We start from the raw sequence: 21115 nt of genomic DNA, 5'->3' as shown, positions 1-21115 counted from the left end.
TGGCACATTACCTATGTGAAAGGTGTCCAGGGTACAATTCCAGGAGGCACCATTTACATGGAGCACCATGTGAATGATGCCTTCCTCGAGCTAGGTAATGATGCAGCCTCGGGCTGGCACCCAAAGCCTGATTTGGAACTGTCACTGTATTTTTTCTAATTGTTTCATGTTTAGAAGTCCATTGCCCATGCATCCATACAACATTAAAGCCTCGAATGGAGGCAGGAGCTCAGGTGCATATTTAAAAAAAATTCCTACTGGCACTTCAGATAGAATTAGATTTAAAATGTGTTAAATGAATGATCTGAATATATATATATATGTGTGTGTATGTGTATATATGTATATGTATGTATATCTCTCTATATAAAGCATTATATTACATATGTTCTATATATCTAATATATTACATAATATATTTTATATAAGTCATATATATGTGTGTATATGCATACATATGTATAAACATATACATATTAAATGGCAACCATGGTTTCAGACAATGTTTCTCAAAATATGATCATCAAGAAAATGTACATCAGCATGCCAGATAGTCTGCAAAAAGGGACATTTGTTTTCAGCATAATGGAGTGAGGTGGTCAACACATTCCATCCACAAAAAAGTAACTATAAAGCTGGATAAAACTGTCGAAAACAACCATTTCAGCACTCTGGGAGTTAACCAGAGACATGTAACAAACTGAGAATCATTTATTCATGAAAACATTGAACAATGGGTAGAAAGAGCGCAAGTCTGTGGCATCCTTGCCAGAGAGTGCTCCCATCTCCCTGCGCCCCACATCGGCTCTGTTGTTCAACCAGGTAGTTCAGCCAGGGTGGGGCACTGCCAGAGGGAGCTTCCCTCGCAGGGAGCAGTGTCAGTTAGTATGGCTATCTTGGTAGCCTGTGAGCAGGCAGAGCCAATGGCCCCATTATCGTGAAGTTGCAGTCCTGTTTGAGCAACTAACTGGCAGACTAGTCTAGTCGGGGATTTGATAGGGAGTTCTGGGAGGTTAGCGTCACAGGAGAGGGATAGACAATATACTCTTCACATATCTCAAGTTGACCAGAAGCTATGCATATGCCCAGCAGAGACCAGCATGGGACCAGGTTACCTATACATTCCTGAATGATGGAGCCTGTAAGTGTGTGCAGCAGAGACACAAGAAAGCACAATGAAACAATAAAAGCCGGGGAAGACTTGAAAAAGGCTGGAAATCTGAATGTGCTTGACAGTCCCCACACACATTCATCAGGGCTTAAGGTGCTTGAGTACAATCTCTACCAATCTTAGACTGAAGGCTAAACTATTCAGACAGAGGGGTGAGTCCTAGTAAGTGAGGCTTACAAAGTAAAAACAAGAAAAATAGACTGCCTATCATCAGAGGCCATGCACTGTGGGAGATACAGATTCCATAGAGTGGAAAACAAAACAAACAAACAAACAAAACCCAAAAAACAAAACCGAAGAACAAGGGCAATGAACAGAAAATAATTACAAATATGGTAGATATGAAACCAACTATATCAATAATCACTTTAAATGTGAATGATCTAAATATACCAAGTAAAAGACACAGACTGTCAGAGTGGATTAAAAAAAAAAAAAAAGACCCTAACATATGTTATCTCTAAAGACACTGATAGATTAAAAGTAAAAAGATGGAGACAGACATATTGTACTAACACTAATGAAAAGAAAGCAGGAGTAGCTTATTGATTTCAGACAAAGCAGATTTCAGAGCAAGGAAATTATCAGGAATAAAGAGGGCATTATATACTAAAAAAGAGGTCAATTTTCCAAGAAGACATAACAATCCTTAATGTGTGTGCATCTAACAACAAAGAGTGTCAAAAAACTGACAGACCTAGAATCCACTACTGCAGTTGGAGATCTCAATACCCCTCTCTCAGTAACTGACAGATCCAGCAGTCAGAAAACCACCAAGGATATATTTGAACCGCACAGTATCATAAATCAACTGGACCTAACTAGCATTTATAGAATATGTCATCTAACATTCTTCTCAAAGATATAAATAAGAAAATGAAAAGACAAGCCACAGATGGGGGGTGGGGTATTCAAAAATCATATATCTGGTAAAGGACTTATATCCAGAATATATAAAGAACCCTTACAACTCAGTAAGAAGACAAACAACCGACCCAATGTAAAAATGGCAGAAGACTTAAATAGTCATCTCTTCAAAGAAAACATAAATAGCTAACAAGCGCACTAAACAATAGGAAAATGCAAATTAAAACCACAATGAGATACTTTTATATATCCACTAGAATGCCTATGGTCAAAAGGACAGACGATACTAAATGTTGGCAACCATGTGGAAAAACTGGAATCCTCATCCTTGCTGGTAGAAATGTAAAATGGTACAGCCACTTTGGGAATAATTGGCAGTTTCTTAAACTTAACCATAAAACCCAGAATACCACTCCAAGGAATCCAAGAGAAATGAACAGGTATATCCACACAAAGACTTACATGCGAATGTTCATAGATACATTGTTCATAGTAGCCCAAAACTAGACATCCAAATAACCATTGACTGGTAAATCAATAATTAGATATTGTATGATTTAACTTATATGAAATGTTCAGAAAAGACAGATTTATAGAGAAAGGAATCAGACTAGTGACTGCCTGATGCTGGAAGTAGGAATAGGGGCTGACAGCAAACAAACTTTTGGGGATGATAGAAATACTGTAAAATGATGGTTGTGCTTGCCCAACCAAACATTTACTAGACATCATTGACTCATTGACCTACAATGGGTGAATTTTGTAGTATGTAAATTACACTTAATAAATTCATTCCTGGGCCCCACCCCAGGATTTCCAGACATAAAGCATAAGAATACACATTTTATGGGGTGCCTGAGTGGCTCAGTGGATTGAGCGTCTGACTCTTGGTTTTGGCTCAGGTCATGATCTCGGGGTCATGGGATCGAGCCCCGCATGGGGCTCTGCACTCAGCACAGAATCGCTTGTCCTTCTCCCTCTGCTTCTCCTCTCTCTCTCTCATGAATAAATAAAAGCTTAAAAAAAAAATACACATTTTAACAAGTTCACTGGTTAAGTCTCCTGTACTGGGAACTGGATTTGGGTAGCCTTAGCAGCCCAATCATGTATTAGATCAGGATGCAATTAACTAAAGTCATAAAATTCAGGTGAGAAAAGCAAGAATTTGTTTAAACCAGGGGGTTCCCAAACCTTTGTTAAAGGGAAAATGCCTCTGAGTTATTAAGAGGTGAGCTGAATACAAGGACTCCACTGCACAACAAAGTTGGTTTAATTGTTAAAGTCAAGCAGGTTTCTTTCTTTTTTTTCTTTTTTGCAGGAATTTCCGTATCTTCAATTTGAATTGCTAACAGGGAGATTTGGCCATTTGAGAGATGCAAAATTTCCCAAGTTTATTTGATCACAGAACATTTTGTTCCCTCTGAGGATTGGGACTTGTATTCCATGAAAAGCCATCTTAGGCCATGAGAAATTCCAAACTAGACCTTATTTTAATAATATACTATAGTTTGAGAGGACGTGGACTATGCAAGTCTTACCCAATGGAAAATTCTTAGAGTGAAAGAATGACATTTCCTTTTGGTATAGACAGGAATTGATGGAAAGATAATATCCTGGGAATAGTGACTGTCTAGTGTTTTTCAAACTTTAGTTTGGCTAAGGACTTGTTTCATAAAGTTAAATATTAACTCAGAAGAATATAATAGATAATAGATTTAAAAAAATAGAGGCAGAAGTACTATGGTTTAAGAAAAAAGGTAGCATGGGAAGTCCAAAGTTTCAATTTGTTCCTATTCCCCAGTGCCTCTCCCACCCCCATTTCTGGGTGTCTGAAGAATCTCTATGTTCCTGGGAGTGCACTGTGAGGCTTGCTTTCCATGTAAATGTGAAGGCTTAAGTATTTGATCTTTGTACAAGAAAACAGAGAGGTACATGGAATGATTATAGTCTTCGAATTAGGCAGTTTTGTGAAAGGAGTATGACCTTTAAATCCTGATGCTTAGGGTGGGCTCAAGTGGAGGATGCTCTCTGAAAACCCAGAAACAAATGGTGACTTATGGGCTTAGAACAGGTGAGAAAATGTTGGCTTTTAGAAAGCCAATTGGCTAGGAAGGAGCTAAAGGATCTCTATATAGATGGGTCAGAAAGAACTAGAAATAGCATTCTAGAAATAGTTCTGTGCAGATATTTTTAAGTTGAAAATATGCCTATTCCCAAAACATTACCACTGCCTGGAAACCATAACCAGGCACAGACTGGCTGATCTGTGATACATTGCTTGATCCGAGATATATGCCAAGTTGCAGGAAAAGCCAGGGCTGCAGGGGTGTGTCCCATGAAGGTAAAGTTCACCTGTTAATTATCCCTGGTTAACTCAAGCGTCTGTGAAAAATGTAAGACAGAGGTCCTCAGGTAAACAGCAATGCTTTCCCAAACCCTGTTTTTATCAGTTTGTGCCGGACATTGTTATTTTGAGGCTGTTACATATAATTATATATATATATATATATATATATATATATATATATATGCACAGAACGTAAAAATATCTGCATGGAACTATTTCTAGAATATATATATATATATTCTTATCATTTCCCCTGAACAAGTGTCCAGATAGCCAGTTCAATTAAAGCAGAGATTCGTTTTTTTTTTTTAAAGATTTTATTTATTTATTTGAGAGAGAGAATGAGAGAGAGAGAGCAGGAGAGGGGGGAGGGTCAGAGGGAGAAGCAGACTCCCTGCCGAGCAGGGAGCCCGATGCGGGACTCGATCCTGGGACTCCAGGATCATGACCTGAGCCGAAGGCAGTCGCTTAACCAACTGAGCCACCCAGGCACCCCAGAGATTCGTTTTATTCCAAATTCTCTGTCTTATAAAATTTCTGTCTATTTCTATATAAGAGCAACTCAGGAATAGGGTCATAAAGTGTATTATATGATTCGCACAAGAGGGGGCCAGCCAGCGCAGAACCAAGACTGACACAAGAAATAACACTTACCTGTCCACAATGATGCCATGAGGTATGAGGACATACTCCAAATCTCCATAATAGTGCTGTGGGTATGTGAATAAATTCAAGTCATATCCTGGCCAATCATCCATAATCTGTAAATCAAATTATTTTGGTTACAATAATTTTCATGGGGAATTTATTTGTAAAATGTAAGTAAGCAAAAATGGGTATCATTTGAAAAAAAGAATAATATGGAAAACAGAGAAGTGGTCTGATGATCAATATGACGTTAGATTACATTCTATCAACCTATGAAAAGCTCCGTGGGGGAAAATAATTTGTTTCACGAAACCTGATAAAAGATCTAGTACTGAAATGAACAGAGAATCCCACTCCTAACTTTTGGCATCATACAAAGAAATATCCACTTGATGTCTTATAGCTAACCTGATAGTATTGTTTGTAATGTTTGTTATATCGAAATTATATAGTATCATGAATATAAGTAACACTATGTTCATAAGTATATTGGACTTATACTTATGGACTTAGAAATATGGACAGTATCATCATACATTATTATAAATGTTATTACATATACTATTACATGAAGTTTGGTAGAAGTTTGTAAAGTACACAAACTTCTGAGTGGTCTAGTCATTACAGTAAACACTTCAGAACGATATACTATGGTGGGAACTTCCGTCAGTCCTATTGGGAAAAATTGTTCCAGAAAATTGGCCTATTCATGTAGTGAATAGAATACTAGCCAGTCTTTCCCTTGCTTAGCACTGGATGTGCAAATTTTATGGTTAGAACAGTAAAGATGTGGGAGAGAGAATGGAGGTGAAGAGCAAGTTACTTTTACTTTCAGATCACCGAGAAAGGATACACCAGGGAAGTGTTCGCACTCAACTCATTCCATAGCTGTCTTGCCGGTTCCTGTTCTTTGATGACTCCTGCACACTTCCATCAGATCCGCTATTCAGCTTGAACCTTTCATCATGCAGAGCTATCCCAATTTTCCAGCCCAGTTCCCTACATCATTGCCTCCCCATCCTCAGGCTGGGCTTCAGTCCAGTCGTGACCTTTCCCAGCTCTGTGTTCTATTCATTTGTCTTTCTTGCACCTGCACCCTCTCCTTCTCCTTCCCTCTCTCCCTCTGTATCCCAAGCTCAACCCCTCTGCAGAAGCTCAGGTCAGGCCTCACTTATTTCTGGAGGCCTTGCTCACTGCTCCTACTCTCTGATCTTCTCTCCCAAATTCCTCATAGATGGGGCCCTCGTAGCTGTCTTTTCAAAGGCTCCCAGACAGGCTCCTTGAAAAGACTTCTGCCACTTCCAGCCTCTGGCTCACTCTGTCTTATCTGTTATAGGACCCATTTGTACATCATTTAATTCTGGCACATCCCCCAGCTGTCTACCCTTTCCTCATCCAGGACTCAAAACCTTAGCTCAGGTTTTGGAAGGGCAACTTATGGTCCAGCTCCCACCCAGGCCCACCCCAGTTCTGGGTTCTGGAATGCCAGCCAAACCAAACTCAGGGCATTTTCTTCCAAATTTATCCCTTTCCTATCTCAGCAAAGGACAACATATTTTTCTATTTGCTCAGATCAAAATGTTGGAGTCGTTGTTGCCTTCTTTCTTTCATTCCCTCATGTAACCTATTGGCAAATCCTATCATCAATTCCTTCAAAATTTAACCAGGACCACCTGTCAGCATCCCAACTGCTACCTCCCAGTCAGTGCCACCATCATTTCTCCGGGGACCATGCCATAGCTGTCAGACTTGCCTCCCTGCTTCCACCCTGCACCCCCATCCCATTCCAACATGGCAGCCAGAGCTCCCCACTTCTGAGTACAATCCAGAGTCTTCACCGTGGCCCACAGGGGCTACCTCTCTGACTTGTCTGCAGGCATTCTCTACCTCCTTTATTCTGCTTTAGCCACGTTCTTCTTGCTGATCCTTGAACATGCCAGGCACGCTCCTGCCTCAACAGCTTTGCACCTGCCCTTTCTCTTGCCTATAATACTCTTCCCCCAGATTTCTACATGGCTTACACTTCACTTCCTTCAAGCCCCCACTTAAATGTCACCTCCACAGAGAGGACTTACCTGATTACCTATAGAAAATAGCACCCCCTTCCTTCCTACTCATCTCTATATCCCTTTTCCCCAGCTTTACTTTCCTTCCCAGCATGTGCTCCCACTGGATGTGCCACATGTATGTCTCTCTGTGTGCTTTGCCTTGTCTCCTCCTGCTAGAATGTCAGTGCCTTCTGACAGAGACTATGTCTGAGTCACTGTGGAAACCCCAGTGCTCAGAACACTGATCTGGAATACAGTAAGTGCTCAAAAATGTTCAATGAGTTAACGAATGACACATTCTCCATCCACAGACTACCCAAGACTACTTGAGCTCCAGCCCAAACTGATTTGTCTCGATTTGCCTCCTTGCATAAAGAATACTGTTGCTCAAGGCTCTGGAAATTCATATCTACCAGGGGCAGATTGTTAGCCAAATGGTGTGTGTCATCTGCCTCTTTGAAAAATATCACATTTGCTCTGCCTCTATCCACAAATTGGCTGGGTGCAACTATTGAATTTGCACAGAGCAACTCTGTTTTCCAGCCCTGAGAACTCCCTGTGCCTGCTGTAACCATCAACACCACAGTTCCCTGTCAGAGCCTGAACAGCAGCTGTACGTGAGGAGCCTCCAGAAGATCCTCTGGCAGGCCACGGTAAAGGCCAGACAAGAACCCCAACCCACAAGGGGCCCCAGGGAGATCATTCAAGTGCACAGCATTTTCTGGCTCCCCTTCCAGACCACACACACACTCCCCACTCCACTTCCTGGAGCCCTTCCAGGTCACCGGTGGCATCATTAACTAGTGGTCTTCTGAGCCCATTCTTCTTACCATGCAAATCCCTTACTGCCCCCTTCCCCCACTCTCCCCCTGCCCCCCCTCCCCAGCTCTGGCTGTATCTCAGAGCCTACATTCTTCTCTGTGTTCTAGAGCTTAGCTCTGACCCTTACTGGCTGTGATGCTAGGGAAAGTACTCACCCTGCCTGAGACTCAGTTTCCCCCTCCTTTAAACAAGACACAATAAAACCTATGGTCAGGGTTGGTGTGAGGATTAACAGAGAACAGAAAGTCTCCAAAGCAGGCAGGAATAACCCCATTTGAGGATCTGCTGCAAGGAAATGGCCTCTACAGTGCTATGGACTGAATTGTGCCCCCCCCCCCAAAAAATTCATTTGTTGAAGCCCTAATCCCCCATTGTGATGACATTAGGAGGTGGGGCCTTTGGGAAGTAATTAGGTCATGAGGGTGGAGCCCTCATGATGGAATTAGTGCTCTTCTAAGAAAAAACCAGGGAGCTCTCTAGCACACTCTCTCTCTTTTTTTCTCTCTCCCCCATCTCTCCCCCCTTCTTCCTCTCTCTCTCTCTCTCTTGTTTTGTTTGTTTTAAACAATAGACGTGTATTTCTCATAGTTCTGGAAGCTGCAAGTCCAAGATCAATGTGCTGGCTGATTTCATTCCTGGTTAGGACTCTCTTGCTGGCTTGTAGATAGCTGCCTTATTCTTCCCATTGTGTCCTCACATGGCAGAGAGAGAGAGAGAGAATTTACTTAGAGTTCCTAGGATATTTCCTGGTGTATAATAAGTGCCTAATAACTGATGTCAAAAAGAAGAAAAGAATGATAAGCAAATGGCAAAACCAACCTATTGATAACAGCCGTCATGGTAACCTGTAGTCAAAGGCGGCATGAAGTAGTAGTCAAGCACTCAGATTTAGAAGCCCAGCACCTGTGGGGGTGGGGGGGGCGGTTATAGCTGTGGGACTTAAGTTGGGGCTTTAACTCTCTGTGCCTCAGTGTGTTCATCTATAAAATGGAGTCAGTGCCTGCCTCGCATGGCTATTGTGAGGATTCAGTAAGATATATAACGGAAATAAGACTTACAAAATCATCATCTAGTCTATAGTACGTCCAGGGTAAGTGTTAACCATCTAGGTGTGTTGAAACAACACGGGTTAACTTGCAAATTAAAGGTCTTAATTAATTTACAGAAGGGCCTCAAACCTATTTGTCAACGTATTGTTACCCTAGTTAAAGTTACACATTTAAAAATAGAAGAAATGTATTTCTCTAAGACTATTCTATAATTCAAACTGGCCTTTTCCATTGAGTCTGAAATAGTGAGTTTTCCTTGTTGAGATGAGAAAAAAAAAAGACAATTAGAGATAAAGGAACTACTGGTTTACAAACAACAGGTGTTGGCGAGGATGTGGAGAAAAAAGAACCCTCGTTCACTGTTGGTGGGAATGCAAACTGGGGCAGCCACTGTGGAAAACAGGATGGAGGTTCCTCAAAATATTAAAAATAGAACTACCCTTGGGGCACCTGGGTGGCTCAGTTGGTTAAGCATCTGCCTTCCACTCAGGTCATGATCCCGAAGTCCCAGGATCGAATCCCGCGTTGGGCTCCAATCCCGCGTCAGGCTCCCTGCTCAGTGGGGAGTCTGCTTCTCCCTGTGCCCCTCACCCTGCTCGTGCTCTCTCTCCTCTCTCTCTCTCTATCAAATAAAAAAAAAAAAAAAAGAACTACCCTATGATCCAGGAATCACACTATTGGGTATTTACCCCCAAAATACAAAAACACTAATTCAAAGGGATACATGCACCCTGATGTTTATTGCAGTATTATCTACAATAGCCAAACTAGGGGAGCAGCCCAAGTATCTATCAATGGATGAACAGATAAAGAGGATGTGGTATGTATACAGAGGAATATTACTCAGCCATAAAAAAAGAATGAAATCTCGCCATTTGCAACAACATGGATGGAACTAGAGAGTAGTATGCTAGGTGAAATAAGTCAGAGGAAGACAAATACCCATATGATCTCACTCATATGGGGAATTTAAGAAATAAAACAAACATGCAAAGGAAAAAAAGAGAGAGAGAGAGAGAAATCAAGAGACAGACTTTAATTATAGAGCACAAACTGCTGGTTACCAGATGGGAGGTAAGTGTGGGGGGAATGGGTGAAATAGGTGACGGGGATTAAAGCGTACACTTATCATGGAGGAAAAAAAGTACTATGCTTTTTTTTTTAAATAAAGGAAACTACCGGTTTAGTCCTTGTAATTCTTAATGGTGCATGCAAATTGCATTGCAAATAAGTCCTAAAGCTGAAGGAATGCAGGCTACTATGAACTGTAGATAATTATGTTATTCATCTGCTTTTTAAAAAATCAAAACAAGAAATCCTCTTTAAATAGTTTCAGTATCACAGATAATACGCTCTAAGTTTAGTCAGAACAATGCTTTCTCTGTCCAAAGACACAAAAAACATGGCTAGGCTGGGGAAGTGACAAACACATTAACTGAGCCATTTTCTACAAAATTCAAACCCTAGAACTCATTCAGCATTTCTTTTTTCCCATTTGAAGATGTATTGAAAACCTTCTTTCTAAGCCATTAAAAATAATTTTTTTTGCTTAGCATATTTCTTGCACCATTTTTCAGGTTTTTCCCCAGGGAGAAAAGTAGTTTGGAAACACATACAAAAAGCAAATCCCTGCTCCTCTCTGTCTCTGAGCCCCACACGCTGGGCCCCACTCTCTCCTTCAGGCAGTGACCCTGGTTGCCACCACCTTTCAGGCTCACATCTACCCCTCGACTGTCAGGGAGGAAAGGAGTCTCATCCCTCAGCTCTGCCTCCAAGAATTCCCACACAGGAACATCCAACATCGACTAACCCAGGCAAGGAGGTGCCTCAAACCACACTTTGAATCAATGCGTAGAAGCAGTTTCCTAAAAAAAGGCTCTAGATTCTGCTCCCAGAGGAATAAAGGGGACTCACCAGACCAAATGACACCTTGTATCACACAGGCCTTCCTCTTCTGTGGTGGGTTCGGCACCCAACCTGATAAAGTTGTGTTTTAGATGGATTATCTGATTACTTATCTCCAATACTGCCCCAATTCTTGCGGGGGGTGGGGGGGACCCATAACAGAAGCACAACAATTATTTTAGATTTTTTTCTTCTTATTCCTTCTAAACCCACTGTATAGGTACTAGCTATGATTCTCTTGATAATGCTTTGGTAGAAACAAAACATATCTAAGAACCTGATCCCAAAAGGCCAGATGAGCAGAGAGCTTTCTCTCTCCCTGAGAAGGAACAAAGATGTACCAGTCATGGGCTGGTGACTTTACTGGCTCTAGATCCAGGGACCAGTCAATCTTGAGCAAAGTTTCTGAACTCAAGGTCTACAACTCTTATTTGGCAATTAACATTTGCTACCGCTTACTGTTAATAACCTACCAATGTCCTACCTCCCCTATTCAATGGAAAGCCATTGTAGGCAAGCGCCATCTGAAATCTCGTAATATTCCCTTCTCTTGCACAAACCAGGCTTCTTGTTTTATGCTTACGTCATCCGGTTCTATGCCCCCCTGCCATCTTCATCGCAAAGTTTCTACCAACTCGGAATTTTCTTCTGCACCTCATTTCTGGACAGCCCCCAAACATGCCTCCATCATCCTATTAGCCACTTCATCCTGTGGCTCCTTCATCTGCCTTAACCCAAACTACTTCATCTTTATGCCACATCCAATCTTCCAGAGCAATCCCACCTCAGAAGGACTTCCCTGCAATCACAGCTTTCTATGTAGCACTGTGAGTAAAACCTGACTTCAATCCTGCTTCTGTCATTTGCTAGTTATGTGACCTTGGGGATTTTCTTAATCTCTCAGGGCCTCCGTCTCCTCTTCTGTAAAATGGAGATTATATTCCTCTCTCATGGATTTGCAAGGAGTTAATGAATAATTCAGGGAAACCACAGTAAGTGCTCAATAAACACTCACTATCAATACCTGCCCCCTTTTTCCACTGGTACTAAAACTTCCCTTTGGTTTTTTTGCAACCATCCTTAAGCGTTCTCTATTTTCCCTGTATAGGTACCTTCCTGAGCTTTGCCTTTCCTCTCTACCGTAGATGCCATGGGCTTCCCCAGCATGTTGAACTCACTCTGAATTTGCCTTCCCTCCCTGTATTCAACTTGAGTTCGTCTAATTATGCCAAGCTCTACTGGAGAAAATAGCATGAATGCAGGGGCCATCCCATGACACATTGTTTCCAACCTCTCATGAGGTCCTCTCTCTGCCTCACACCGTCTTTCTCAAAAAATTACCTTGCTTCCCAGAGAACGTCTTTTGATGCTAATAGATTGGACTATTCATACTGTTCCATCATTTGCTTTTTAGACTTTAACAATCTGCCTATCTTATTGGTCATATCAATTTACCTAATTCCTTTCTAAGAGCATGTATTATTAAAGAGTAGTGCTATATTGTAGTCATTCTACTGATGGGATGGTTGTTTAAATGATTCTCACGGCTAATGGCTTTGCAATTGTTAAATACAATGGCCTCTTTTCCATCTTTGTCCTACTTGCTGTTCCTGCAGCATCTGACGCTCTTAATGGCCCCTCTCGCCCCTCCACAAAACTCTGTTCCCTAGACACCTACCACCCTGTCTGTCGTCTCCGGCTTTGCTAGTCATTCTTGGTCTCTTTATCGGATTTCTGCTGGACATTCTGCCTCTTCCATGTGGGGATTTCCAGGTTTCTACCCATAACAGCAGTTTATAATTTTTTTCCCATTTTCACGGGGCCTTCCTATCCAAGCCAAGCATCAGATATTTTTCTATTTTCTGAAGATTTCCAAGTCTATCCAATCACTCTCCTCAATTGCAAATACAAATTTCAAATTGCCTGCAGTGCATCTTGACCTGGAGGCCTCACAGATTCAATTTGTCCAGAATTGAACTTATTTCCCTTTTTATATTTTCATTCTTCCCCCACCCCCAGGCTTAAATGTTCGCTCCACGGCAACTGGAGTGTTTTTTGTTTTTTGTTTTTTTTAAGCATAAATTGGGTGTGAGGATTTCTTCTCAGGATACAATGATTTCTTTGCAATCGGTATGGCCAGTACCTCTTCTTCCGAGGGTTCACATGGCTACCTCCTACTCACCCTTCAGGTCATGGATCAAATATCACTGCCAAGAGACCACCCTGACCACCTGAGCAAAAGCAGTACTGCTCTGCTCCCCAGGCCTCCTCCAATCACTCCGTATCTCATTACTCTCTTTTCTTTTCACTGCACACGTCACTATGTGAAATTTTCTTATTTTCTTGCCTATGCCCCTTCTCTAGAATGTAAGCCCAAAGAAGACAGGGCTTTGTCTGGTTCCCTGCTCTATCTGCAGAGCCTAGAACACCACCTGGAAACCCGGCAGGACAGTCAAATGAATTCCTCGTTCTTGAAGATGGAAAGGTCCTGCCCATAAATTAAGAACTGAGCAACACATTTCAACCTGATTAGTTCTGTCTGCGTGTGTGGTGTTTCCTTCCCCAAACCCCATACTCACACAGGTTACCTGCGAATACCACAGAGCTCTGAAAAAAGAAATGTTAATGCAGCAAGTTAGCCCCACTCTCCACCCTCACCTCTGTTAAAGCTGATACAGTAATAACCACCACCTTCTATAGAGACCATTCTGGACAGGAGTTAGGAGCCGAGGCCAGCGGCCACAGGGCAAGAGCAGATTGATTCCAGGACACTGACAGATGGGTACCCTTTGATTGACTCTGAGGGATTCCCAGGGATAAAGGGGCTCTGGTCTGGGAACCCATCATCCCACATCCTCCCCTCCGGACACACTACTAGACAGATATTTTACAATCTCTCCAATTCGCTCAACGGGTCAAGCACGCAGTGTCTCCCTTTAGCTGACAAGGAGACTGGCGCTCCGGAGGCACTAGCCTGTGTCCATCTTGTGCAAAGACCCCAGGGTCCCAGCCCACGTTTCAAAGCTTAAACTCCGGCCATTTGAGCTACTTTATTTCCTAGCTGCCCTGGAGAATCCTCCGTATCTTTTTGTAAACCAAACTGGAAGCCTGCGCTGGAGGGGTCAGGGAGAAGCACAAAGGGAGGGAGGCCCCCAAGAGTAGCCCGCGAGGGTCTTCACAGACCCGCCCTGCTCCCAAAGGTGACTCGTCGTGGCTAGCAGGAGTGGGGACCCGGCACCACACAGGGTCAGCGCTGGGGTATCCGATTCCTGGCCCGGGAGGGGAGGGAGGGGCGCGGAGGAGACACTGAGAACACGGGGTGCAGAGCTGTTAAGTGTTGGGTCAGGTCGCGCGCGGGGAGGGGCGGCTGGGAGGGGAGCATGGAAGCCATCAGCTCCGGGACGGGAGAACAAAGCAGTGGCCCGCCCGCATTTAACGCGAATGCATTTCAGGCATTTAATCTAAAAGGAGGGTGCCAAGAAGGGAGGGGAGGGGAGAGAGCGGGGAGCGCACGACTCAGCCCAGAAATCGGGAGTTTGCATTTACCACGACGCCTCGCCCGTAGTCTGGCGCCTCCTCGCTGCTCCCGGCCATGTTTCTCCCGGGGAAAGCGGGAAGGGAAGAAGGGCGCGGGAAGGATCTGGGAGGGCGAAGGGCTGGGAGGGGGATGGGACTGGGGACCGTGCCGCCCCGCCCCGGGCCAACCGGCGGGGAAGGACCGCGCGCCGCAGACCCCGCGCCTGGCGCGGTTCCAGCGGCTCGGCCGCTGCGTCCCCCTGTCCGGGCCCCCTCCCCCGGCGGGTCCCGGGCCGCCGGCGGCGATGCGGGCCGGGAGCGCAGGGCGGGCTGCGCGGGGCGCAGCTGCCGAGCCGCGCGCGCTCCACCTGAGCGCGGACCCGGGGCGCGTCCCTCGCGGCCGCCGCCCCCCAGTCTGCGAGCCCCGGAGCCCCGGAGCCCCGCCGCCTGCTCCCCGCTGGGACTCGGGAGGACGTGGCTGCCCGCGGCTGGAATTTTACAGCAAGAGAAAGTGTTCCCATGGCCCCCGCCTCCCTAAGGCTGTGGTCCCCGGCTTTCAGGCGAACAATGTCTTTGAATCCTGCCTGCTAATTTTTATGCGCTCTTTATCCCAAGTAAAATCCGTGACAGAGTCTGCGCTATGGGATGTTCTCGAAGTATGGCTGTGGACGAAACTCTTCCGAATGGGTTTTTTTAAATCGTCGAACCGCCCGGCCGGCAGTTTGAAAGAGCCCTCTGATTGCTTTTATCCCGGCCCAAGCCCGCAGTTTAGGATCTGGAATCTGAGATAGGGCCTTTCCTTCACCGCGTTCAGGGGGGAAAAGAGAGAGACATTTTTACAAATTATCTACTTTACCACTTTTGTGAGACCCTGTGGCCAGACTTTCATGGTTTCGGGTTGCAGTTTAAAGCAATCGCTCTCAGATTCGAAAGCCTCTTTTATGAATCTTTTGTTAATTGAACCCCTAATGCAGCCTTCCCCCCACCGAATGTGCCGGTTCTTCGTCCATTCCTCAAGGGCCCCCCGCTTTCCTTGAGTATATATTCATTCCCCTGCTCGCTCTCGTCCCGTTGCATTCTTTGCAGCCCCCTCCTGGGTCTGCAGCCCCGAGCTGAACACCGCTCTCGGACTCAGGCCTCTTTTTCCAAAAGACTGTTTTGTTCGTGTTTGGGTTCTGGCACACGGCAGGGAGAGGAATGCTGATTTTGCTTGGTTTGAGGGGAATATAGCCACCAAGCAGTTAATGCCGCCCTAAGTTGGAAAGTTACTAGTCATTCAGACGTGGCCGTGCTCAGCACTGTTGATCGGCTTCCCCAGATGCCAGCGCAGGGGAAGGAAGACAGCTCCGTGGATCGCGGAGACCAGGCACGGTCCTGGACACTGGGTGATCTTGTTTCCTGGTGTGCAGGTAAACATTTTCGCCCGTCCTTGTCAGAGGTCCTTGCTCAGGGCCATTTTTATAGTCTGCCTCTCACCTCTTTTCCCAAAGGTGAAAGTCCATCTTCCACTGACGTTATCAAGAACCAAGCCCAGGAAGTATCTTCACAACCACCGTCACTAAAACTTCCAGGAACTGAAAAGTACCATCACTGGGGTGGGATCAAACTATAGGGTTCACGACACTCGCTTGCGGAGCTGGTGAAAGCAGCTTCCGGCTACTTTAACCCCCGCAAGTTATGTGGAGAAGCCCTGGGGTGGGACATGGAAATCCGTGCTGCCAAGACCTCAGATGAGGGAAAGGCAGGTGGTTCTCAAACCACTCTGTAAAGTATCCCACGTTATCTCTTACTGCTGCAAAATCAAGCTTACCCCTAAGAGGCTCGGTGTGGGTCATGGGTCAGTCAGATCAGATTTGAGGCAGGGGCCTCAAAATAAATGACAGGTGTAGCTGCTAAACACAAATCAAAAAGCAACCCACTCTGGGCCCAGCTCAGGCACTGTGGAACATGGAAAAGAAACTCTGGGTAAATCTTTCCTTAGAAAGGCCATTAATTTAAATGCAGAACCAAATGGGATCACAATGAAAAAATATAACTTGCTTGAATGACAACAGGAATCTTATGAATGTATGCTCAAGAACATCCTGTCTAGACCTGTAGAGGACATCCTAAGAAGACCACAGAATGATGAACAAATTTTTTTTTAATTTTAATAATTCACTTTATTTAAACCAATATAGGAAAAATATCACTTCAACACTTATTGAGATGTTTATTCATTTTTTCATAATAGATCTTTGAAATCTAGTGTGTTTTATGCCTACAGCACATCTCAGTTTAAAGTAGCCACATTTAAAGTTTTCAGTGGCCACCTGTGGCTAGTGGTACCCATACTTGGGTGTTGCAAATCTAGAGTACTCTAGAATTTATTGCATTGACTTAAAGATCTTGGGAGTGAAAGGAACTAGAGAAGAAAAGGATGAGAGTTCAAGTATAATTGATCAATGAATTTTCCAAGAACTTGATAGAAATCATACTAGCAATACAAAAGTTGACACCAACTAGTTGGATTTTTGTTCTAGTTTTTAAATATACCTGTTTTTTTTTTAACAAATCATTTTTAAAAATAAATTTATTATCTTGTCATATTTGGATGACATTTTGTGTGATCTAATTATACTTCGATACTTTGGGCAGCATTAAAGGAACGCGATGTAACACTTGATATCATGAATAGTAATTGCAAGGACCAGTATCCAAGAATAACAACTCATCTGGCCAGGCTTAATTCTTAATCTTGCGTTATGAGAACTTAGAGGCAAAAATTCTTTTAAAATCTCAAATTTCAGTTATGTGTCTAGTGGAATAGCTTTGCACTAGAATTCTGATTTTTTTTTTTTTTTTTAGTAACAATCCTTATGGTTTTAGCCAAAGAGGCTAAGCCAATTACATCAATCTAATATGCCACAATTTTCTCGTCTATAAGAGGGGGCAATAAATTATTGCTCTATTGCATATGATGAATGAGATTAACATAAGATAACAGGCAAGAGAATCCTCAGAAAAATCCCATGAAACTGTAACGTATTACTAACCTGAGATACTGCGAAAATGTATGAGCAAATGATTGTAAAGTTAGTTGATCTGAAAATGACAGGGTAATTGCCTTTTTAAGATGGGTGTGATGGACCAATCGGGAGCAGTTATAGTCTAGGGACAAGTTGGGGTTGGTCTGAGAACTGATAAGAAAAATGAGAAAATTATTAAAATAATGGAATTTTCTACACAAAAAAGGGATATTTGAGCTCAGAATGTCCATTTTCTGATATTTCTTTGAAGGGGCTGTAAGAATAAAGAGGTATCTCTTTGCTAAGTTAATAACCAATAAATATGCTGGAGTTTTTCTGTCATTTTCTGTATCACATTTTAGTGGCAGATTCCCTGCATTTTATTTCTTTTCTTTTTTTTTTTTAGATTTATTTTAGAGAGAGAGAAAGTGCACACAAGCAGGGGGAGGGGCAGAGGGAGAGGGAGAATTCTCAAGCTGACTCCCCTCTGAGTGAGGACCCCAATGCAAGGCTCAATCCCAGGACCCCAAGATCATGACCTGAACTGAAATCAAGAGTCAACTACTTAACTGACTGAGCCACCCAGTAGCCCCGAGATACCCTTCATTTTAAATTCTGAGATTATCTTGTGTCATTACCATGATAAAATCACAAATATTTATATTTACCTGAATTCTCCACCAGGCCAAAAGACTTTTGTCCTAAAAATACATACTGATTTTTTGACACTTTGGTAGTTTTTAAACTTTTGACCATGCTAATCTGTTACTGAAGGAGCAATTCAATCTATGTGCTGAGTTGCTCAGTCTGTCACTCAGTAACACTGGATTCAAAAATACAGAAAGGCATTTATTTTTTCCTCAGCCCTAAAACATGAAAATAAATAAATAAATAAATAAAACTCTCGGCCTGGGAACTGTGTTGAAATACATAAACATATGAAACTTAGTGACTCAGATTGTTAGTCACAGAGTCACTGGTTAGAATCTGGATGAAATCCACTGTGGACAAAGGCCAGTAATAATGATGATGATATTTTGCTTTTCCTTAGTGCTGAACAAAACCCTTTACAAATGTTACAAGTACAGGAGAAAAAGTGGCAAATACTTTCTTCTAAATATTCAGGCGAAGTGAGAATCTTGCTACATTTGAGTATTTTGTCCCCTGTACATATGTACAGAAGAAATATAGTTGCAAATAATTGTAACACAAAACAACTTAAGCAAAAGCCTCGTTAGTATTCAGTTAGCATAGTAAGCCCTCTTTCATGGCCTCTTGTTTGAAACAGACTGGATCCAATGTGTAGTCTTAGAATAAAGGAAATAGTGGCCCCATAGTAGTTCTTACAGATAAAGCCAGGAGCTACATTCAGAATTATGTTTTGTATTATTACACTTTCATCAGTAATTAACCTTCCACTGAAGAACACACTATGGGTAGACTTCAGCCTGCTTTTTTGCAATAATGTCAGGCATGAGTAATATCATCAACACTAAGTGCTGGGCTGTTTCAGAGATATTCTCCTACTATCTCCCCATCTGACCGGAACAGGAATTGGATGGCTTCAGAGTAAAAGAATAATGCGTCCACATGTTCCTCCAGATCTCAGAGTCCTGGCAGCCGACCTCAACTCTCTTGGCCACCATAAAGCAGTCATTGAAAGGACACAGCTGCAGGAACTAGAGGCTAAGCACTAAATAAATCCACAGGGCTAGAGGCACAAGTCATGTACATGACCCTAACACAATACCTTGTGGTTATGAATGAACGGATTAGCATCTAATGGTGCTATGGCAGCTTATGCAAAATTAATTGGTACCTCAGCCAGTGCCGAGTTTCTAATGGAAAGATGTCCAGTTCAAAAAACAAAAACAAAAACAAAAAAAAAACCAAGGAGATCTCCTTAAACTTTGGCCGGGTTGGGGAGATGAAAGACTAACTAGAGTGGGGATTGAGCTGCTTATTCTCTTAGCTGTACATAGATTCTGTTCAGATCAGCATAGATGTACTGTTCTCACTGGCAACATCCCAGGAACTAGTCGGTATCGCCAGTGTCTGGGTTGTATTCTAGATAGGAAGTAGGGGGAGCTTGGGAAAGTGGTGGGGGAGACATGGCTTGAGGTCTGGAGTTGTCTCATATGAGGGAAGAGACTAAGAAAGAAAAGGAGATTGGACACTGGGGAACCTAGAGCAACATTTCCCAAGGTGTGTTTTGTGTCGTTTTTCTTTATATTTGAAAAAGATGGGGTTGTGATTCATTAGGTTAGACAAACAATGAGATAAGCAAAGTTAAACACACTTCTATCTTGTGGGACTTCTAGGAGCTTGTAATATGCCAATACACACTGTCAATATTCAAGAAGATGGTAGCAAAATGCAATGTTTCCCTAACTTTGTTGACCATGAACATCTTCATAGGGGGTGTTTTATAAAAGTTTTTAAAAATTACACTATCGTGGAATATTTTAATTTATATTTTTAATATTATCTCCCAGGAAGAGGTTTTATATTGTCTTAAAAATACACTAAAGAATTCAATCTTTAAATATAACATTATTTTCATGCTATGTATTGCCATGTTCTTCTTTTTAAAAAGGGGGCGCCTGGGTGGCTCCGTCGTTAAGTGTCTGCCTTCGGCTCAGGTCATAATCCCAGGGTCCTGGGATCGAGCCCCGCATCGGGCTCCCTGCTCAGTGGGAAGCCTGCTTCTCCCTCTCCCACTCCCCCCTGCTTGTGTTCCCTCTCTCACTGTGTCTCTCTTTGTCAAATAAATAAAATCTTAAAAAAAAAAAAAAAGTGCACTAATGGGGCAGCTGGGTGGTTCAGTTGTTCAGGGATCTGCCTTTGGCTCAAGTCATTACCTCAGGGTCCTGGGATGGAGCCCCACACAGGGCTCTCTGTTCAGCGGGGAACCTGTTTCTTCCTCTCCCTCTGCCCCTCCCCCTGCTCGTACTCTCTCTCTCAAATAAATAAGTAAAATCTTTAAAAAATATATGCACTAAGAACTTAACTGGACATGACTGAGACCTTTCTCCATCTCTGTATGGTCCTTCAAGTTGACATGAAATTTTGCATGTCCTAGAAGACAAGGAATTTATTCCCACCCCCATTCATTCTTTCCCCTTTCCCCCCCGGCTTGTGAACAAGAGCAACCTTCTGAGTAGCAAGAGAGATGAAAGCCATCTCATTGTATGGATTCTCTTTGGTCTCTCTCAATGACAGTGCGGTGGCTTTCAAAGGCAACTGTTTGTAGACGTCTCAGCATAGAGAGTATCCGGGTGAACCAATAAGCATACTAGGTGTGGGCATGCTGGGCTCCTGGTATTTCCAAGGAGATCTCTATCATATCCAGGACAATGGCCATCTACTGGAGCACCCACATTAATAGTCCTGTGGTTCGTACTTAAAGGAACTGAGCTCTTCATCTTTTCTAACTAGAAATCTCTTTACCATACTCACTACCTCAGCTGTACCCGTAGGATTAGGATTCGTGGCAAGTCAAACCTGATTCCCAGAGGGTGGGTGTGACTCCTCCCATAGGACCAATGCCAAATGGGGCTGTAGCAAGTCCACAGGCGCACAGGGCTACTTCTGGGTCTGGAGCCGGAACATTGTTGTTGAGTCTACCACATGGGGATGGGCCTGCTTTCTCCAAAGGGCTCTCCAGATGGGCTCCACCAGGGTTTCACATCCCCCAGCCTGGATCTAGAGCTTCCACAAAGGCATTTTTATCC

The 21115-nt window shown here is 43.2% G+C and overlaps 1 protein-coding gene across 1 annotated transcript in view; it reads right to left on the bottom strand.

The window, feature by feature from the left end:
• Positions 1-14465, bottom strand: part of PRTFDC1 (phosphoribosyl transferase domain containing 1) — a 91245-nt gene extending 76780 nt beyond the window's left edge. Inside the window, exons 1-2 of the mRNA XM_044914985.1 lie at positions 14404-14465; positions 5040-5146 (exon numbers count right to left, since the gene is read on the bottom strand). Of these exons, the coding sequence (XP_044770920.1) occupies positions 5040-5146; positions 14404-14451 (155 nt within the window). The 5' untranslated portion in view covers positions 14452-14465. The remainder of the gene's footprint in view (positions 1-5039; positions 5147-14403) is intronic.
• Positions 14466-21115: the final 6650 nt, after the last annotated feature.

This window comes from Neomonachus schauinslandi, chromosome 5 (assembly GCF_002201575.2).
Source record: "Neomonachus schauinslandi chromosome 5, ASM220157v2, whole genome shotgun sequence".
Classification (NCBI taxonomy): Eukaryota; Metazoa; Chordata; class Mammalia; order Carnivora; family Phocidae; genus Neomonachus; species Neomonachus schauinslandi.
Note: the sequence above shows the minus strand (reverse complement) of the source record. Positions and strands in the feature narration are given on the sequence as shown.